The following is a 21,731-nucleotide window of genomic DNA, read 5'->3' as shown; positions in this document are numbered from 1 at the left end:
GAGCAAGTGTATTAACATGTATGGTTTAGTTTGGTAAATAACGCTACATGATACATTTTATAAATGTATTTTAAATGCATTACCGAAATTTATTAAAGAAGTAAATTAAAATTTTTATACAGTGAGCTGGTTAACAAGTCATCCTCAACCAATGTTAGCATGCACTTGCTAGCTGGAGCACTAGTTAGCTCCTGTCTCCTGTTGAATATAAAGATTTTCAGACCATCCTAATTTCCTTGATGTAGGTAAAAATGGTTACGTGACAAAACTAAAACTAAAGTTACATAATGAATGTGCATTACATAACTACATAATAAGGTTATGTAGCTAACAAGCCAGCTAGGTTCCACTTCCTCGACGTCTGGAAAAAGCGGGAAAAGCTTTGATCAGAAAGTTCCAGAATCAAAACTTAGAATCAACATTTAGTCATGTTAGCCAGCTTGCTAGCTCAGTTAGCTTTATTTCAGCATTAACATCCCAGCAGCTCAGGTTCTTTCCGTTCGCTAGCAGTACGTTTTTGTTTTAAATACAAAGCCCGACGGCCCGTGAACACCTCGTTGCTGTATTTGCTTGCCACTGAAAGTTTGTTATGAAAGCGTCTGCCCCTGAATTCTCCGCCATCTTGGTGAGCTCAGGGTGCTTTCTTCAACAAAATACAGTCTACTGAAACTCTGTACCACTGTACCAAAAATAAAAAGAAAACTTTTTATTTATTTACATTGACATTATCCTTGCATTGTTTTCACATTGAAAACTGTGGGAAATCATTTCTGCTGCGAGCAGGCCTAATGTTATACTTTACACATTATCCTGCCTGTCAGTTGTTGGCTGTTCTGATTACATTTCCTCGCGCGGGCCTGCGCTCGCTGAGGTATTTGTGTGGAGATCCATGACATGCTAACGTGGGCATAAGGGAAACGCTTGCTGGGCTAGACGCTGGTGTTTATTTTTTGGGGAAGAGGACGAGCAGAGGACAAGGATGAATTAAGCTGTCAGGAGCTAGACCTGCTCTTTTTCTCTCACGCATCCTCACTTTCTTCTACTCCCTCTGTGGTTTTGGTTTGTTTCTATCACATTTGCACTTTTCCCCTTTCTCTCTCGCTCTCTCTCTCTAGATTTAGATAACGTGGAGGGGCTGGCAGTGGATTGGCTGGGTAACAACCTGTACTGGTCGAGCGATGGCCACAGGAAGGCGATCAGCGTGGCACATCTGGAAGGGGCAGCGGAGAGCCGGAAGACTCTGATACAGGGTGACATGTCTCACCCCCGAGCCATCGCCGTTGACCCCCCCGGCGGGTAAAACTTCCGATTCCCTACGTGCGAAAGGCAGCCTTTCATGACACCAAGTGGGGATTTTGCACGCTTCGGGCCCGCGAGCAAATCCGCCCGCAGACATGCTGAACGCCGCATGTCTAGGGTTTTTCTCCCGAGCGTTTGTCTCAGAGTGACGTGTTCCTCCACTCAAAGTCTTAAAGGCGCACGGGTGAATTAGTATTAGCGAGTAAAGTGTTTTAGCGATAGTTTATTATTTTTAAGGCATAAACGTAATGCGTAATGTTTTTAAATACATTGTCTGTGAAAACATTAGAATGCTTTTGTTTGTTTGGTTGCTTTTTTGGCAAACGAATCCGACCCATTTAACGGTGTGAGTTGAGTTCATGCCCAAATGTTCAGGAAGGTTCCTTGAGTGTCATGTAGAAGCAAAGCAAAAAAGACGTCAAAGTAAATGCAGTTTACCATTCCACTGATCACAATAATGATGATGATGATGATGATGATGATGATGATGATGATGGTTCTACAGCGTGGTCCATCAGCCAATGGAAGGAGAGAGTGTAGAGACCTTTGAGAGCGGTGTGATCTATGAGGAGACAGGCTAGTCCTGGCACTACCAGACTGCACTGTGGAAGCAGTTTAAGTGTAAACAAAAGGTCATGGCCATTCCACGCATTGACGAGTTTCTTTATACTGAGCTGCAGGAGGCTGTCTCGGACCTGGAGTTCAGACAGAGCAGCAGAGATAGCCGGTGCTTCCTGATCGCAGGCAGCCGGCTGCTAATCACCAGTTCCATGTCATTATTCGGAACGATCCGCGCGGTGGGACCTGACTTGCATGTAAGGCGCGTGCTCTTAGCAGGACCCGCTCTTAGCAGGAACAGGTCTGTAATGCAGATGCCGCGTCATCTCCCTGCACGCAGGCGCCATGGTCCGCCCGCGAAAAACACACAGCGACTGATCCTGGAGCAGTTTAGGGGTGTTTACAGAACAGGGGGAGATGCCAGCAGAAGAGTAAATATAACTTAGCGGCTACTAAATATGCCACGCGAATCGGGATGCTAATCACAAATTAAAACGTCTGCATGTGAACAAATGAGCAGTTCAGCTTGCACCAGCAGGACTGTGAGTCACAGCTGTATGTATTCCTTTGAGGAGACGAGCATGGCCACTCTGTGAGAGCTCTGTCACGTTCTGTTTGCAGAAGCGGTGGAATTATTTAAAGTACGGCAGTTTCTGTGCTGGTACAAACACGAGAGGTTCTAGTGCAGATTTCTAGTGGTGCAGATTAAACTACCCCTATACCGACCCCTGACCTTAATCAACTACACCCTGTACATAAACTACATAAACTACCCCTATATGGACCCCTGACCTTAATTAACTACATCCTGTACATAAACTACATAAACTACCCCTATACGGACCCCTGACCTTAATTAACTACATCCTGTACTTAAACTACCCCTATACCTACCCCTGACCTTAATCAACTACACCCAGTACATAAACTACCCCTTACCTACCCATAACCTTAATCAACTACATCCTGTACATAAACTACCCCGTACCTACCCCTGACCTTAATCAACTACACTCTGTACATAAACTACATAAACTACCCCTATACGGACCCCTGACCTTAATTAACTACATCCTGTACTTAAACTACCCCATACCTACCTCTAACCTTAATCAGTTACACCCTGCACATAAACTACCCCTATACCTACCCCTGACCTTAATCAACTACACCCAGTACATAAACTACCCCTTACCTACCCATAACCTTAATCAACTACACCCTGTACATAAACTACCCCATGCCTACCTCTAACCTTAATCAACTACACCCTATACATAAACTACCCATATATCCACCCCTGACCTTTACCAGCCATTCCATGCATGTAAACGTACAGGGTGTACCTTTGTCAAAACTCCACCCATAACTGCCCCTAGTGTGGTCTACCCTATGACCTCAAAAAGCTATTACTGTATCACCTTCTAACCTGCATGTTTGTATGATACAATGACTTGGAGGCTTTGAGATGTGCATGTGATTGTGTGTGTGTGTGTGTGTGTGTGTGTGTGTGTGTGTGTGTGTGTGTGTGTGTGTGTGTGCGTGAGAGAGAGAGAGAGCAGCCTGGACTCCTCAGGTGCTAGGGTACTCCTCAGGTGCTAGGGTGCTCCTCAGGTGCTAGGGTGCTCCTCAGGTGCTAGAGAGCTCCTCAGGTGCTAGGGTGCTCCTCAGGTGCTAGAGAGCTCCTCAGGTGCTAGGGTGCTCCTCAGGTGCTAGAGAGCTCCTCAGGTGCTAGGGTGCTCCTCAGGTGCTAGAGAGCTCCTCAGGTGCTAGTGTGCTCCTCAGGTGCTAGGGGCCACAGCTTTCTCTAGGCATCGTGTTCTTTTTTTCTGTCTGAGTTTTCTGTCTTTTTCCTGCTCCTGCCTTGTCCCGCCCTCTCCGACCCCTCCGCCACCCTTTCATGTCACTTCCTGTCAGAGGTGTTGTGGTGAGATGATGGATTGGTGGTTCTGACTTTATGTGCAGCTCACCTTTGCTCTCTCTCTCCATCTGTAGTTTCACAGCAGCTGCTGTCATTCAAAAACAGCCACTGGTAAATTATTCAATAGGTCATTCAGGGAGGGAGAGGGATTGTGTGTTTGTTTGTTTGTGTGTATCGTACGAGAGAGAGAGAGAGAGAGAGAGAGAGAGAGAGAGAGAGAGAGAGAGAGAGAGAGACTAAGAATGTGATTATTATGTTTGTGTAAAAATTTGATAGTCTGAAGGGAGCATTCTGACACAGACGAGGACCAAAAAGTCCCTTCAAATTTGTTTAAAATATGTTTGTACAGTCTTTTAAAGTGTGACACTATCGGAATAACACTGGTCTCATACATGCCTACAGTTCATTTTTGTTCAGTCTAGACTATTTATTCCGGAGCTATTCATTATCTTCTTCTTCTGGTAACTTTTCTTTTAGATATTGCAGTCCTGTTTGCTCCTCACTTGGCTCAAATGGCCGATCAGTTACATATTTTTCACCTAAGTATACGAGTGCCCTAAATTATCTTATGAGGTTTTAGAATTTGCCAGGGCATAAAATGTTCAAATACATAATGTGGGATTATTTTCCTGGGCATCGTCTCTGCTCTCTTGCTCCTGTTTGGCTCTGCCATGTCCTCTGCAATTAGAAGGTGAAAGAAAACGCGCAAAGGCAGGCATTCCAGGTGGGACTGAGGCTTACTAACACAAACGCATCTTCATCCTTGCTCTGTTGACCCAAGCTTTGTACTGTGGGCAAGCTTTCTTTACAGAAAGCACATAACCGGAATAGCAAACAGCCGGAAAGATTTGCTTACACTGGGAAATGTTACACCACTCTCTTAATCGTAGTCTTCTCTTTACAAAACCATAAGCAGGAACCTAAATGTAGATCACGTTAATTATTCGTATATTTTGCAAAATCCACTTCGCCACGACCACGTCTAGACTCGGGCCGTGATATTCACGGGAATTGAGACCAGCGCTTACATGCTTGTAGTTTGTCGCTGGGCAGAGGGCCCGACCCGACTCGACCCAGACATCGGACAAAGCCCTATTAAATCTAACAGGGTGAGTGAATGGCCATGTTAGAATGAATGAATGGATGAACTTCCTCCTCTGACCCGTAGCTGGATGTACTGGACAGACTGGGAGGAGGATGAGGTGAACGACAGCAGGGGGATAATCGAGAAGGCTTGGATGGACGGATCCCACCGCGGGTCCTTCGTCTCCTCCAGCGTCCTCTGGCCCAACGGTCTGACCCTGGACCTGCCCGGCAACACCATGTATTGGTGCGACGCCTACTACGACCACATCGAGAAGATCCACCTCAACGGCACCGGCCGGACTGTGAGCATCTGCGTGCGCCTCCTGACACGTGAGCCGAGTAGTGCGTCAGAAACGCAGAGAACCGAAAGAAAACAAATTTGCATTTAAGATTTATTCATATTATTCAACTTATGCTGTTTTTTTTCCATGCAAATTCTTGCTGGAGTTGTGAGGAGCCCCTGCCCTACACAATCCTGCACCCACCACCCCCCGCTCTAACACAGCTGTCCTGAGCCAGCTCACGCAGGGCTCAGTAATTAGCTGTGGACTTTAGCGAGGCGTGTAATACTAGGGAACATGCGAAAATGTGCAGAGTAAGGGGTCCCCAAGACTGGTACTCGAAACCACTTGATCATTCACTACTGTCTGCTAACTCGGCTGTTTAATCCAGTATTCTAACTTCAAACTTGTGTTCACGTGTCCTGTTGTGTAAGGTGGTGTACGACGGGAAGGAGCTGAATCATCCGTTTGGGATTTCACAGCACGGGAATTACATTTTCTGGACAGATTACATGAACGCCTCCATTTTCCAGCTGGATATGCTTTCCGGCGATGTCACACTTCTAAGACGGGAGAGCCCGCCCCTTTTCGGACTCCAGGTGTACAATCCACAGAAACAGAAAGGTAAACGCCCCGCCATCTGGGGACGCACTCAGCAAAAAAGTCAAAAGCACCAACACTGCAGACAATTTGTCATAATCTCACTGAAAGTTTTTAATTAATCTGTTTAGTGTAGCACGCTATGCTGTAATTATAATGCATTGCATACCCTACTGGATTGTCAGCGGGAAGTCAAATTGCCGAGAGAGAGAAAAAGGTGAACTTTCCTTGCATGTGCATCATGCAGTAATTGGACCATCTTGCGTGCGAGCTGGTGTGAATTTCGCTCCGGGCATTCTGCAGAAGCTAACATCACAGGGACCTGAACTTTAATCCGGATACCAAGCGTGCGGTTAGCACGGCGCGTTTCCTGAGCCAAAATCACTGATGATAATTTTAACCGTAAAGTTTCCTGTGCCAAGCTGTTTTTCATGATCTTTATTGACTGAGAGTAATAACTCTCAGGCCTGAGGGCTCAATATGGTGGAATTTGCTGCAAACGTGTTTGGTCCCCGTGTGGGACTCTATGCTGATGTAATGGCCTATTGCATCGAATCCGGACTCATTTGTTGTGGTGACCTTACAGAGACTCTGAGATCATATAGATTATTACACACTCTGCTACTGGCCCTTTCTTCTGTTATGCGTGGTTTGTAATAAAGCTTTATGCATATAACCACCCTCCCCACCATCTTCTGCTGTTTGGAACGTCTCGCAGTCGGAGTGCTTAGATGTGATATTGAACAAAAAGGATTTTCTATGTTTGCCATTGTGTTGTCACAGCCTCTGGAGGTTTATTACTTTATTTTTTTGGAACTTTATTCATCAAACTATACTATGATATCTCCCAGATCTCCTGATCCACTTTCATTTTTCATGGCCTTGACTTATTTTTTAAGGTCACATGGCCATTGTGTTATTAATGTTCATGTGCTAATATCTACTTAGCTATTAAAAATGCAGGCAAATTGTCACATGGAGGTTAAAATGGACTTACCATATGCAGGTTCCAAATACCCCGCACAGAACATGCGAGAGTAATTTAATGACAGCATTGTTGAGTTCTTTTGAAATACATATATTTAAAATATATATATATATATATATATATATATATATATATATATATATATATATATATATATATATATATATATATATATATAGAGTAACTGCTGAATTGATTGTTGTAGAAACTGAACATATTAACAAAGGCAAGGAAATAGCAAAGTTTACTCATGTGAAACATTAAGTAGGTGTATGTAATTCAGAGTGCTCTTGAAAGACAAGAATGCACGTTTCGTGAAAAGATGTGACGTGAAAAGATAACAAAGAAACAAGTCAGAATGGGGGACATATCGACACAAAAAAGGATATAATACTAACATTTTCTTACCCAAGGTTATTGGTCGTGACTGTGAAATATGAATGTGAAAGAATTATATTTAAAAAAATGAAATGAATAATAATACTCAAATTATTACTGCAGTAAAATACATAATTTTGTGTAATAAAATAAAAATTCGACGCAAAGTAGATAAAGTGACACAATGCTGCAATAATTACACAATTGCGAAAGCAGGTTTTCAGGTGCTCTGTGACATGGGAGAGTACAAGCATGTAGGTGAGGAGGGTCCTACACTAAACTATCCCACGGCGCAGAGCCCGGAAGAAGGACCAGGGAGTATGTGGCTATCAGAAGACCGGCGTGTACGTGAAGGTGTGTATGCGTGATGGAGGGTAGGACCAGGAGATAGGTAGCCTGAGTATGTAAGCACATAAACACCAGGACAAGAACTTTATATTGGATACAGACGTGAACAGGTATCCAGTTTGAGTGTAGGAGTTACGTGTTCCCGTTGTCTGGTGCTCTGCGCATACCACGGCTTTGGAAGCCCGGGGGGGATCTAGACATGCTCTTAAAATGAAAGGATGCAGTCTTAGCACCATGTGGCAGTCAAGTGATAGTGGGGGTTCTAAAATGAATATAAGATCACAAACCTGGGCGAGCCACCCTTAAGAAAGTATCGCCTTTAGTATCGCCTCATTAGAGATTACTCATCGGTTAGTTTAGTATCGCCTGGGATTACTCATCAGTTAGTTTAGTATCGCCTGAGATTACTCATCGGTTAGTTTAGTATCACCTAGGATTACTCATCGGTTAGTTTAGTATCGCCTGGGATTACTCATCAGTTAGTTTAGTATCACCTGAGATTACTCATCGGTTAGTTTAGTATCGCCTGAGATTATTCATTGGTTAGTTTAGTATCACCTGGGATTACTCATCGGTTAGTTTAGTATCACCTGAGATTACTCATCGGTTAGTTTAGTATCGCCTGAGATTATTCATTGGTTAGTTTAGTATCACCTGGGATTACTCATCGGTTAGTTTAGTATCGCCTGGGATTACTCATCGGTTAGTTTAGTATCGCCTGGGATTACTCATCAGTTAGTTTAGTATCACCTGAGATTACTCATCGGTTAGTTTAGTATCGCCTGAGATTATTCATTGGTTAGTTTAAAAAAAGTTCTCAACCATCCAGTATTTTGCCAGCCAGGCAATCACCTCGAGCAGCAATCACCTCGAGCAGCATGCACTCTGAGCCAGGCACAGTGTGCATGTTATGCATCACTTGCATAACAGTGGAACTGGAGACCTTTCTGATAATGTTACCAAAAGAGTGCACGCGAATTATAAAGAGTAGTGGGGCCAAGAACTGAGCCCTGAGGAACACCATGTGAGACTTTACCTTACAGACAAACCTTTACCTGTCAGGGAGATATTTAACCCACATAAATGAAGTATCGCTGACGCCAAACAAGTTTTCAAGTCGACAAAGCAAGGTGTTATAACAAACTGTGTTGAAGGTGGCAGTAAGATCCAGAGTCAGGAATTAAGAATTAAACAGAAAGAAAAGACGTGTGCAGTAATGAGTGAGAAAACACATGTTTTTAATCTACCTTTTGTTGGGGCACATCTAAAATTGTAGAACAGCTTGTTCCATCTAGGGGTAGATATTCACATTAATAGCTTTCAGATGTCCAGGCTGCACCAATAGCAGTGGCGTTTCGTTAAGCTTCGCAGGGGGCCTTGTATGACCTGTCAGAGTTGAGCTCGGTTACAGTAGGTCTCGGTTTAGCTGCAAGGATGTGAGATGCTTGTGATCTGTGTGTGTGTGCATGTGAGTGAGAGCCTGTGTTGCATGAGCTGCTCGTGTGTGTTTGTGCGTGCGTGTGGGCTACTTGGTGTGATGGAAATTTGTATGAGGTGATCACATTCTGTTTGTGTTTATGTGTATTTGTGTGAGGTGCTCACTACAGTTGTGTGTGTGTGTGTGTGTGTGTGTGTGTGTGTGTGTGTGTGTGTGTCTCTCTCTTTGATCATGGCTACTCTCCATGTTGGCTCATGCTGAGGTAGTCACACTGCACAGCCTTCACCACAGACGCTCCCCGTCACTAATGCTTAATGCTAATGGCCATCAGCTCCTCAATGGTCTGGAACGATACCGAGTGCTCTGGAACTCTTTTGAAGGCACCAGAATGTTCTGGAACAGTCCAGAAGGTTTGAAACAGGCCAGAAGGGTCCGGAATGATCCGGAATGGTCCGGAAGAGAGCAGATGGGAATCGTAGCTGAAGAGAGCTGAGAACGAGAGAGAGAGAGAGAGAGAGAGAGAGAGAGAGAGAGAGAGAGAGAGAGAGAGAGAGAGAGAGCAGTTACCCAGAGGGCTGAGCACGCTTTCACTGACTCCTCAGGCTGCGTTTCTCGCTGTTTAAAAGTCTGCGTTCAAATGTGAGATTAGGACACAAGCTTCACCCAGCGCTAAACACAAGGCCAGTCGCCGACAAAATATGTTGCAAAAAACATTCTTTATTATTTATTTGTTGTATTTCTGTTCCTGAGGCGCACAGTGCGCACAGCGGCGGTGTGAGCAGACAATGGGATGAAAAGTGAAGCTTGGCTTTGGCTGTGATGTAATCACGCGAGAGAATTTATGGAAAGGAGTCTGAATGCTGGATATTCACAGTGTGGTCCAAAGTATGATTGAGATTGTTATGTTGTTTTGGCATTTACTGTGCAGTTGCATTAGTCCTTGGGACCAGCCACAGGAGTAAACCTCATTGTTTTACTATCAATCAACCAGGGTGTTTTCATATTTTGTCTTAAACGTGTTCTAGGTCACCAGTGTGTGCAGTGCTGTAGTAGAGGATTATGGGTGTTCAGCTCTTTGTTCTCAGCATAAGGCTTCAGTCACGTCTCGCCATGCCTACGCCACATCCGTTGGCTTCGATTCCACGGCAGTAAGCCTTGCTCGCTCGTGTTAACGCCGCGGCCAAGACGTGTTGTTTGCGTCGCACTGGAGTCTTCGAGAAAAGGCGCTCCCGTCGTGGGCAGGAGGGCGCGGCGCTGGCTCTGCCCCTTCGCTGCTCCAAGACCCCTCTCTTTCTGACAAAACGCACGCGCACGCCGACCTGCGTTTATGACTACGCAAGCGACGCACCAACCCCCAACCCCCCCCCCACCGGCAATTTGTGCCTTTTCTTAAACACGAGCAAAGGCCAACTCCTCCATGGCCAGGATTCTGCAGACGTGCCATTAGACCGACTTGACATTGACTTGGAGAGCCGCGGCACCTCGTGGCAGCCTCGCCCCGGGCGCCCGGACCTTCGGGCGAGCCTCATCCTCCAGCGCGCCGAACAACATCCAGACGCCCCGCCAGACTGTCCGCCCCTGTGTGCAGCCTCCCCCCGTTTGAGATCCAAACCACGCTTAATTAAGGAATGAAGGACCATATGTCTTGGTGTGTCTCGCCTTTGTCTCGCGGTCCCCTCTGCTGAACAGGAGAGGACATGAGACAAATCCGTGCGAAGTGCCTTCCGTTCCTCTCATCTTGATTCCATTACCTCCAGCTCGGACAATGAAATATAGATCCGTTAGTATAAAAATCGACTTCTTTATGCCGTGTGAGTTGATGTAATTCAATGCTATTATAGTCAGAGAAACAGGGAGTGAAACCGCCCAAGCACGAGGGAGGGGGAGAGAGAAAGAGAGTGAGAGAGAGAGAGAGAGAGAGAGAGAGAAAGAGAAAGAGAGAGAGAGAGTGAGTGAGAGATGCAGAAAAAGGGACAGTGTGTTACTCTATTATTCAGCTTTTCATTATTTATGAAGCTATAATCAGAAGCCTGTGTTTTGAAATCAATTCCTTTTTTGGCCTGCTAAACTCACCACATCCTTTAGCCTGCTGCCTGGGAAAGTATATCAATGGCCATTATTTACTCAATGTCCAGTTTTTTCGGTGGTCTTTTCTAGTTTATTCTCATTAACCTCACTGCATGGGTAGGCCAGTGGTCCGAGGCTGACCTGAGATCAGCTCCATCCATCATACCTTATCCACACCAGTATGTTTATAATGAATTCCCTTATCTGGATTGGGCATTACATATGGGGTGGAACTGGCCCTTACTGTCTGACCAGTATAATGTTCACCGTACTAACCAGTAGCAAAAGGGTTTCATGTCATCTCAGTGCTTGGCCACGCAGATATGTAAAACTGTAAAACAGTTTCATTTTTCTGTTCATATATTAAACATAAAGGCCTGAGGTTTGCCCTTTGTGGAGTCAATGTTAATATGTTATGGAAAACCTTTTTAGCAGTATTCTTTACAAGCTCAATTTAAGAACCAAATATGAATATATATTATTTTTTTGTTTGTTTTTCTTTTAACTGAAATATGATTTATGTTTTAAACAATTTATGATTTCGGCTTTAATTTGTTTTTGTTTGGAAAGCATATCGCGACTCCATTGTTTGGGGAAACGGTTTGCTTTTATTATAATACAGATCTTTCCCAGATAAACTGGGAAATTCCCACGGGGTGCAGCTACAGCCGCTCAGAGCCGTTTCAGCTAGGCCGAGGTTCCAGGTGTTCCAGTATCCCGCTGATATTCAACTGCATGCAAATGTCTGCAGAGTCTCTCTGTGCCAAAAAAAAAAGAAGCCCTCACACGTTGATCTGCAATCCTCTCACACCTTACCTTCACGGCGCTTGCACAAGGCAAAGGGCTTGCTGGAGAAGGTGCTGGATGCAAACCGATGAGCGAATATCGGAAATGGGTGTTTTTCGCTAATTGTCCGATCGTGTGGTGATTACGGATCTTCCGTACGTCCTGCCAGACTCCAAGATGGGAGTGCTGACTTGTGTCACCGCGATGGTCTTTTTTTAACATGGCACCTTTTCTGGGTCCTCTGTCATGTTTGGTGTGAGTCACCTCCGCTCTGTGACCCATCCAGTGAGTCACTAGTGAGTCTTAGCAAATCAAGCTGTAGCATTTTAGACTGTGTGCTGACGTGTGGTGATGGAAATCACCCACCTTATTCTGATTGGTTTAAAATGTCTCTCTCTCTCTTTCTCACTCTCTCTCTCTTTCGCACACACACACACACACACACACACACACACACACACACTACACTTTGCCAGGTAGCAACGCGTGCTGGGTGCAGCACGGCAGCTGTGATGGGTCCGCTCTTTGTCTGGCTGTGCCCGGGGGCCGTGTGTGTGCGTGTGCAGACAGTCAGCACCTGCTGAAAGACAACCTCACCTGCTCACGTAAGTAAGCCGCACACGTCCCACCCCCACAGCCATGCCGACCTACATACAAAAGTCACGTGACTATGTTATTATTAATACATTGTTGTTAATTATGTTAAATTGATGCATTGTTTACAGGCCTTTTATTTTAAAACGTAATTTGCCACGTAATTTTTTTTTGAAGCATTGGGTATGACATATGCAATGCATAATTTGGAGAAACATTTTGTATGCGAGCACAGAAGTTGAGAGAGTTGGCACTGTCAAGTACCGGGAAGGAAATGTCAGGATTAAGAGTTGAATTTATGACTGGGATTAGGAAAAATGAGACGGCTGTGTTGGAATGAGGACTAAGGGGTTAATAGGTGAGTTTATTGACCAGGTTGGGGTTTGGATTAGTGTGTGTGTGTGTGTGTGTGTGTGTGTGTGTGTGTGTGTGGTAAGGAGACTACGTGTTAGTGCTGATCAATACCGACAGCAAGGTTACCGCTACCATCCGCAGCCTAATCAATATCTGGGCTGATCAATAGGAATATGACAGCAGATCAGATATGTTTATTCAAAGTTGAATAAATCTATTGATTCTCGATTCCTGGACTGAACCTAATGCCTCTATTCACCTGGGCTGACTGTGTGCCTGTACATATTTGAAAGTATATATGCATTTAAACACATGCATGTACTTGGGTGTGTGTGTGTCTGCTTTGGCATGTACATGCATGTGCTTTGCGTGTGCGTGTGCATGCGTGTGTGTGTGTGAGTGACCTGTGTGTTTGTGCTCACAGCCTCAGCAGCAGTGTCCAGGCCTAAGCAGTGCGGTCCAGAGGAGTTCCAGTGCGGGAACCAGCGCTGCATCCAGCTCTCATGGCGCTGCGATGGGGATGATGACTGTTCGGACGGCAGTGACGAAGAACCCCACCTCTGCTGTACGTCCCCCTCAACTGCACTCTCACATCTCAGCGCTGCAGGCTGTGAGCCAGTCAAAGGAGCCCAAACCACCAATCGGAACGCTCGAAGACCCAGAGCTCCCTAAACCAGCATCCTCCGACAAACCCCGATCGTTTATTCTGGAGCGGAGAGCCTCCGGTTGGTGGTGGGTGGGAAGAGACATCTAGATTGCAGACGCCACCTTTGGCGAGTCTTCCGCTGTGGTGTCCTTGCAACCACAGTCCGCGGTCTGCAGCAAAGATCTCTGGGTATGGGGCTGTCCAGGACACACTTGCTGTGGGATCCCAGCATGCCTAGTGCAGAGATCTGCTGAGACACCTCATCAGGTCTTTATTGTTTTCAGGACTGTTTCAAAGTTGCCTTTCTGTCATTTGTCAATGAATGTTGATTGTGTGGGAGGGTTTTTTTTCGTATTCAACACTGAGTGGGACATATTTACATTATCAGCAATGCTTTATATATAGTCTTTACATTTTCAGGTTTTGTCAGAAGTAGTTAGTGGTTATTGTAGCATTATTTAAGCAATGATCCACGTTAATGATTTATTCAGGCAATGATCTAATCATTTGGTGACTAATTGGTAGTGATTCATTAAATATGTATTTTTTGGAAGATGTTGTTGATGTTTGGGTGTCATAGATTCTTCCACGTACACTGTGTGGTGTTTTGAGAAGTACATGTTCCCTTTTTCTTATCTGCATTTGGAGGTGCAAGGATCCAGTTGAGAAAAACTCTAAACACTTTGTTGAACTCGCACCAGCTTTTCACTTGAAACAAGTCTTCGATCCTGTGTGCATCGTGAGGGCGATTGGCTTACGTGGAACGACTTGCAGGCACTGAGGTTCGGGTGTGAGCTGCAGCAGTGCTAAACCTCACGTGTGTGGGAGGGGCCCGCGCGTTAGAGCTCCTCCTCCTCAGAGGAGTGGCAGCAGTGCTATGTCTCACGTGTGTGGGAGGGGCCCACGCGTTAGAGCTCCACCTCCTCAGAGGAGTGTGGCAGCAGTGCTATGTCTCACGTGTGTGGGAGGGGCCCACGCGGTAGAGCTCCACCTCCTCAGAGGAGTGTGGCAGCAGTGCTACGTCTCACGTGTGTGGGAGGGGCCCACGTGGTAGAGCTCCACCTCCTCAGAGGAGTGTGGCAGCAGTGCTACGTCTCACGTGTGTGGGAGGGGCCCACGTGGTAGAGCTCCACCTCCTCAGAGGAGTGTGGCAGCAGTGCTACGTCTCAAGTGTGTGGGAGGGGCCCACGCGGTAGAGCTCCACCTCCTCAGAGGAGTGTGGCAGCAGTGCTAACTGCAACTAAAGCTGCAAGCAAATATATTAGCAGTCAAGGCCTTAGCATGAGAAAGATTATATATCAGTACAAACTGAAATAGCGGTACAATTAATGCATCTTTAGATAGTGAGAATAGCCCATTCTTGCTATCTAAAGTTATATAGTTAAATAGATAAAGATATTGCTGAAATGGGATTTAGGCTGCTGGAAGATTTATCTTGAGAACATTGTAAAATTAATTAGAGGTTATAAATGTGTTATAAGCAGTAGATGGTTCGCTTTGCTGAAATTGTGTTCGTGTGTGTGTTGTGTGTGTGTGTGCATGTGTTTGTGTTTGTGTGCGCATATATGTATGTGCATGTGCGCATGTGTTTTATGTGTGTGTGTATGCATGCATGTGATGTATGTGTGCGCATATGTGTGTGTACTGCGTGTGTGGTGTATGGACATGTTCTGTACGCACATTTGATGTCTGTACGAATGTGCGGACGCGTGTGTGCGCACGCGCGTGTATGTGTGTGTGTGCATGCACATGCGCGTGTGTGTGCATGCATGTGCGTGTGCGTGTGTGCGTGTGTGCGTGTGTGTATGTGTGTATGTGTGTGAGTGTGTGTGAGTGTGTGTGTGTGTGTGTGTGCGTGTCTGTGTGCGTGTCTGTCTGTGTGTGTGTGTGTGTGTGTGTGTGTGTGTATGTCTTTGTGTGTGTGTGTGTCTGTGTGCGTGTCTGTGTCTGTGTGTGTGTGTGTGTGTGTGTGTGCGTGTGCGTGTCTGTGTGTGTGTATGTGTGAGTGTGTGTGTGTGTGTGTGTGTCTGTGTGCGTGTCTGTGTGCGTGTCTGTGTTTGTGTGTGTGTGTGTGTGTGTGTGTGTGTGCGTGTCTGTGTGCGTGTGTGTGTGTGTGTGTGTGCATGTCTGTGTGTGTGTGTGTGTGTGTGTGCCTCCTCAGCGAACCGCAGTTGCCCCCAGGACCAGTTCCGGTGCCGGAGCAGCCGCTGCATTCCTAAGAAGTGGCTATGCGACGGAGCAGACGACTGCGGCAACAACGAGGACGAGTCCGACCTCACCTGCTCCGGTGAGTCCCACTCCAGAGCCTGGCCTACATGGAGCTCTGCTCTCTGGGGTGAAGGAGAGTGCTCAGGCAGAACTTCCCTTCTTCCTGCACTGCCTCACTTACTGCAGGAGACAGTCTCTTCCCATTAGAAAATACAGAGGAAAAGAGTGAGAGAGAGTGAGAGAATGAGGTGTCTCACTGACACCTCAGTATAATTTCCCCTGTTGGCACAGGTCCGTATGTCATCCAGTCCCTTCGGGAGTGGAGCCCGTGTGTATAATAGCTTCATTCTTGCCAGCATAATTCATCATGCACACTTCCACCGCCGCACGCTACGCTCGCGACACAAATCGGTTTCACATCAGTGGGTTTAAGCTTGGTCGAGAGTGGCTGCCCGCGTTTTTGGGATCGGGCGGTGTGGGGGAGTGAGAAGTGCTGGTGGTCCTCTCTCAAGCCCCCCACCCCCACCCGTCGTTATCAATATCACTCCCTGTTTTGGAGTGAGAGAGAGAGAAAGAGAGAGTGACAGATAAGAGCCTCTTCCACATGCTGTAGCCATGATATCTGAATCTCTCCAAGACACATCCTGGGGCTCTCTGGATCCCCTCTGACTGCAGACTGAACCTGTAATCCCCCGAATCGATAGCCCAGCGGTGGGACAGCAACTGTGCGGTGCTGCTGTTTGGCGGAATTGGAATTATTGCCCCTGGCCAACTCACACTAGATACACGATAAAAGATTAAAGACAAATTGCTGATGTCTGGCCAATAGGCGTTAATCGATTTAATTTAGATAGTCCTGAGACAAAGCTCTGCTTCAGGGACAGGGAAATATTCCGCTCTGATCTGATCCAAAAAAATGGAAAAGAAGAGAAAACTTAAGGCGAAAGGTCAGCGTGTCTGATTAGACAGCCAGTAAACTTCGTATTCGTTTTGGTTCCGCATCAGTTGCTCAGGCTGTTTTTCTCCACGCTGGGAGACACGAGCCCCGGGAGAACGAGGACTCACGCTGGCTCTCCCGGAAGCTGTCTCGTCTGGTCGAGCCGTTCCGGGCCTCACGCAGCCCCATAGCTCAACACCCTCCGAGTTCCATCTTCTGAGCAAGCATTGGGCCACGGGGCTGTGTGCTGTCCTCTGACTGACTCCGTGTAAACACAGTTTTTCCTCCTGCCCAATGAGAACGTGCATCAGTTCGCCCTGCTTCCTCGATTTAGACAGCTTAGACAGATCCAGGCGAAACGTGGCTGGAGTTGCCGAGTTACTGAAGGCCCCCAAGTTGAAAGGCTTCTTCAAAAATGTCGCATATTTGATAGCAGCTGTGTTATTTTACCCCCTACAGAGCTCACATCAGGTCCCTCACGGGGCAGACGGGCTCTGTGAGAGAGTAAATTGGTGCTGGACGCTTTTGCAGAGTGCCGCTGCTGAATTAGTCTTCTCCTCCATTTCGACTCGAATTTGAGATTCACAGCTGTAAAACAAACAGGCCCGAGGAATCGCACTGCCTTACACTCCGTGACTTTCCGATTCATTTTTTATTCACATTCTCATCTTTCCTTCTTTTTTTCTCTCTCATGTATTAATTTTTTTTTTTTTATCGAATATAGGCGCTGAATTTCTACGCCATTTTTATGCAACGTACAATTTTAGATAAGACAAATCTGGGTAAATGTTATTTTTTTTTATATCTCTGGGCCATTACCAGAGCATTTTGAATTTTATCTTTTGACACCATAATAATTTATGAAGTGTGAGGGATGAACAGCAGTATGAAAACCTTTAAAGAAAGTTGGATTTTACGTATTAGTAAACCAAGTTGACGTGTACGACATAAGTGAACTAGTTAATGCAGGCAATTCTGAAAAACATCACTGGTTAAATAGGCTAATTTCATCAGTAAATCACACTAACATAAAAGCCCACTGAAAAATAACTGGAAAATGTATATACATTTTTTAGCAGAAGTCTATTTTTCTATTTTTCTGAAAAAAAAAACAAAAAAACAGTGCAAAAAGGAGACACAAAGGAACCAAACTGTAATGCGTGGTGGCCCGAGTGCCGCAGGGCGCGAGGCAGGATGCACAGACTTCCTCGACAGGGATGAACATTTAATAACATAAACGACAGTGGCACTCATGTATTACAAACGATAAACATGAACAAGAAATGATTGAACACAATACACAGGGATACATCTAACAAACATGTTGCATTTAGACATTACATCTACATCTACACCCTGACGTGAGTTTAAATACACACAGACAAAATGAGCTGCAGGTGTGTGTAGGCGTGGCCACAAACGAAAGTCCTCCTACTGCACGTGGCTGGCCGAACCACGTGACTCGCGGGAGGCGAGCGTTCCGGCGACACAAATAGCAGTGAGTTTCTGTGATCTTTGTGTGATTTACACTTACATTTTTGCACTCAAAAAAAATCAGATTAAGATTTTTAAGTAAAAAATGCAATAAATAAATCAATAAACATCTACTGCACCACAGTAGATGAGGTGGGCGCAAACGCTGAGAAGAGCGAGACTTATTAAGGGCAAATCCAGAATCAGAGCCGATAGAACGGTCCAGGATCAAAGCGCCAACAGGAAGAGTATCAGGAAACATCATAAAGAAAAGACAAACGCACGATAACAGAACACACGATGTGGAACACCAACTACACGGACAGAGGCTAAGTGAAAACACCCAGAGCAAACACAACAGGGCTTAACAGGAACACAAGAACCGAGCTAGGGCACCCGTAAGTGGACGGAGGCTAGAACATAAGGCAAACCCTGAGAAGAGCGATATTTATTAAGGGCCTGTCCAAAATGAGGTCACAATAACAATTCAGGGTCAAAGAGGCAACACAAAGAGGTCCGGAAAAAAACAGGATAAAACAAACAAAAAGTGAAAACTAACTAGAAAAGGGAGAGAACAATCAGACAGGGGCGGGTGGACAAAACAAGAGCATAGAATGAAATCCAGGAAGTAAACCAAAAAAACCCCAAAACAGACAGGGTAACCACAGAAGCAGATGCCAGGGAGGGGCTAACCGTGACGAGGTAGTATGTTGTAAAAAACCTTGCATGGCTCATCCAGAGGAGGCCAAACTGTATAACTGTAACCCAGCATGCCGTTAACGATAAGTGCTACCACGGCAGGAGAAACCAGCCTATTACAATCAGCAGGTGGATCTCACAGATCTCCCGTGTCAATCGCATCAGCCGTACGAGTAATACAACTGCTGCAGTCGTCGCATTTGTTTGTGTATTCTGGGCAAATGTAGAATCGTGCTGGTACAACATGGTGGACTTCATCGGAAGAGGACCACCTCCCCATGGGTAACCCTCATTCCCTTTCCTTCCATGTTAGCTCCTTCCTCTGGGGAAATAAGTAAAGGATGCGAGGAAATTCATACGAAACTGAGAATCGATGCGTTCTTAAAGATGGCTTTAAGGCTGAGAAGAGCGATTTGTAAGGGCAAATCAGAGTCCATAGAACGGTCCAGGGTGGAACCACGGAGACGGGCAGATCCAATAATAACAGACATGACAATAGAAATAAAACAGGGGGAAGAAACAGAACAAGGCAAGGAACACGAACCAATAATCAGGCAGCGAAAACACAGGCAGAAACAGTACAACAGGACCAGACTTTAAACAACAATGGCTGTCGAAACCCTGAGACAAACATGGGGATTAAATACATGGGTTAACGAGAACTAAACAAGACACAGGTGAAACTAAAGAGGGGGCGAGAACTCAAGGAAATCAAGGAAGTAATTCAAAACAAAGACATCAACCAGGAAACCATAGAAACCAAGATGCTAGGGAGGGGCCAGGCATGACGGAATGATTTCCGGGTCATGGCTCGGAAAACAGGACAGAGGAATCAAGGTGGCAGCTATAGTATGTAGATAAAGAGCTCAATCCAAGATAACGCAAATGGAGCAATTTGTAGTTACAGGTTATTGTACACTGATTGTACACTTGTGCACTTTTGTGTGCTATATTCCTGATAAAATCCCTGGAAATAGAGGCCCCCTGAATGTTACCGACAGCTCCTTTGAGGACAAATCTATTAGCGTGATAGCCTATGTCAGCATGTAGAGTGTAGATATGAGATGAAAGCTTAAGGCTCAATAACTATTGAGCAATTTTTTTTTTTACCAGAAACTTTTATACCAAAGTTTCAACTCAAAGAACACATCCAAAAAATGTTCATAGATGGAGACGATCCCTGCTGACCTTAAAAGACAAAGTTGAAACCAGCCATGAGTAAATTGTCACTAGGAATAGCAACTGTACCAGCCACACCTTAATCACAACCAGGGCCGAAAGCAGCGCATTTTAATATGTCCTACGTCTAATGTTTATGCCAGTAGATCTTTAATTCCTTCAGATTTCACAAGGCAATCTTGCCCTGAAAAATGTTGGTGACAACTGTATTAGCGGCTGTAGACAACTGGATTAGCAATAAGTCATCTCCAAATGCTACAAATGTAGCAACACTGACATACAGGCTTTGAAATGAGTCACCCAAACAGTATGTACCCTCATTTACTAAAGGTTTGCATACCAACTTGATAACACAGACTAAAAACTGTCCAGCCTGATTTGCTTAAAGGCTCTATAGTTGGTTCTGTCTTTCGAGTGAGCAAAATAATTGCATCTGTTTTGCAAGTTTGCCTTAATTGAATTGCAGCTTTGGTCATGTCTATCTACAACTGCAAAATAGAAGACAGTGCCAATGCAGAGTGCTCAGACTGGATTTTTGTCTGGATTGAATTAATTTAGCACCACAGCTATTTACCAAGCCCGAAAGCATTTTTGGGAGAATGGAGATAGTCTGTTCAAGTAAGACCTTATCTGACTTTGACACCTTGTTTTACCCTTATTTGACTTCTCATTCTGCGGTCTCAACTTTCAGTTCAGTTTCCCTTTGTTTGTCTTTGAAATCCCACCTCACCATGGCTATCAGGAACATTTAGCAGAAGTAAAAAGTGCTAATAAAAGTGCTTCAGATAATGTCTTTGCTTGTGTTGTCCTTCAAATGAGTTTTATTTGTAAAACGCTCGCAAAATGTGCACTAACTACTGTGTATATTATGCGACTGACCATGCAGATTAGCACATTGCATCTGTAATCTTAGTAGACCAGTGGCCTGCGTGGATGAGGGCAGACAGGAGGCAAGTGTGAGTCTTTACTGAGGGCAGACAGGAGGCAAGTGTGAGTCTTTACTGAGGGCAGACAGGAGGCAAGTGTGAGTCTTTACTGAGGGCAGACAGGAGGCAAGTGTGAGTCTTTACTGAGGGCAGACAGGAGGCAAGTGTAAGTCTTTACTGAGGGCAGACAGGAGGCAAGTGTGAGTCTTTACTGAGGGCAGACAGGAGGCAAGTGTGAGTCTTTACTGAGGGCAGACAGGAGGCAAGTGTCAGTCTTTACTGAGGGCAGACAGGAGGCAAGTGTCAGTCTTTACTGAGGGCAGACAGGAGGCAAGTGTGAGTCTTTACTGAGGGAAGACAGGAGGCAAGTGTCAGTCTTTACTGAGGGCAGACAGGAGGCAAGTGTGAGTCTTTACTGAGGGAAGACAGGAGGCAAGTGTCAGTCTTTACTGAGGGAAGACAGGAGGCAAGTGTGAGTCTTTACTGAGGGAAGACAGGAGGCAAGTGTGAGTAAGTCCAATTATCATAGTTAAGAGAAACAACTGGAGTTAGAGAGCCTATCTAAGTCACTACCTAGCCCTGTCAGAGCCTAGCCCTGTCACTGCCTATAGTCAAACATATAACAGGACAAAACGTAAAATGAGAAACTACGAGTTAAATTATAAGATAAACACAACACTGCAACCCACAAGAAACAGACAAGACCAACAGGAGTATACGAGGTTTTAATTATAGAGACCAACAAGGGATAATCACACGGAGATGAGGAAAAGTAAGAGCAGGGAGGGGAGAACACGAGACAAAACCAAAGAATAACAGAACCACATGGCATGGGTGGCATGCCAGAGACTGTGATAGCACCAAAGCTGTAGAAAACCCTAAAGCTGTAGCTCCTGTGAGCCCAAGGTGATCCGGTGTTGGTGCAGTGTACTTTTGTAGTAATCATGACCACAGGATGTAGTCGT

General features: G+C 45.4%; 1 protein-coding gene across 10 annotated transcripts in view; it reads left to right on the top strand.

The window, feature by feature from the left end:
• The window catches only part of lrp1ba (low density lipoprotein receptor-related protein 1Ba), a 227,484-nt gene that overhangs the window by 59,229 nt on the left and 146,524 nt on the right, over positions 1-21,731 (top strand). For all 10 annotated transcript variants that reach the window (XM_081706083.1, XM_081706086.1, XM_081706085.1 and 7 more), the window contains 6 exons: positions 1,116-1,296; positions 4,947-5,166; positions 5,580-5,769; positions 12,227-12,355; positions 13,123-13,263; positions 15,506-15,631. In XM_081706083.1, coding sequence (XP_081562209.1) covers positions 1,116-1,296; positions 4,947-5,166; positions 5,580-5,769; positions 12,227-12,355; positions 13,123-13,263; positions 15,506-15,631 — 987 coding nt within the window. The remainder of the gene's footprint in view (positions 1-1,115; positions 1,297-4,946; positions 5,167-5,579; positions 5,770-12,226; positions 12,356-13,122; positions 13,264-15,505; positions 15,632-21,731) is intronic.

This window comes from Electrophorus electricus, chromosome 23, assembly GCF_041902795.1.
Source record: "Electrophorus electricus isolate QZ-2024a chromosome 23, ASM4190279v1, whole genome shotgun sequence".
NCBI classification, from domain to species: domain Eukaryota; kingdom Metazoa; phylum Chordata; class Actinopteri; order Gymnotiformes; family Gymnotidae; genus Electrophorus; species Electrophorus electricus.
Note: the sequence above shows the minus strand (reverse complement) of the source record. Positions and strands in the feature narration are given on the sequence as shown.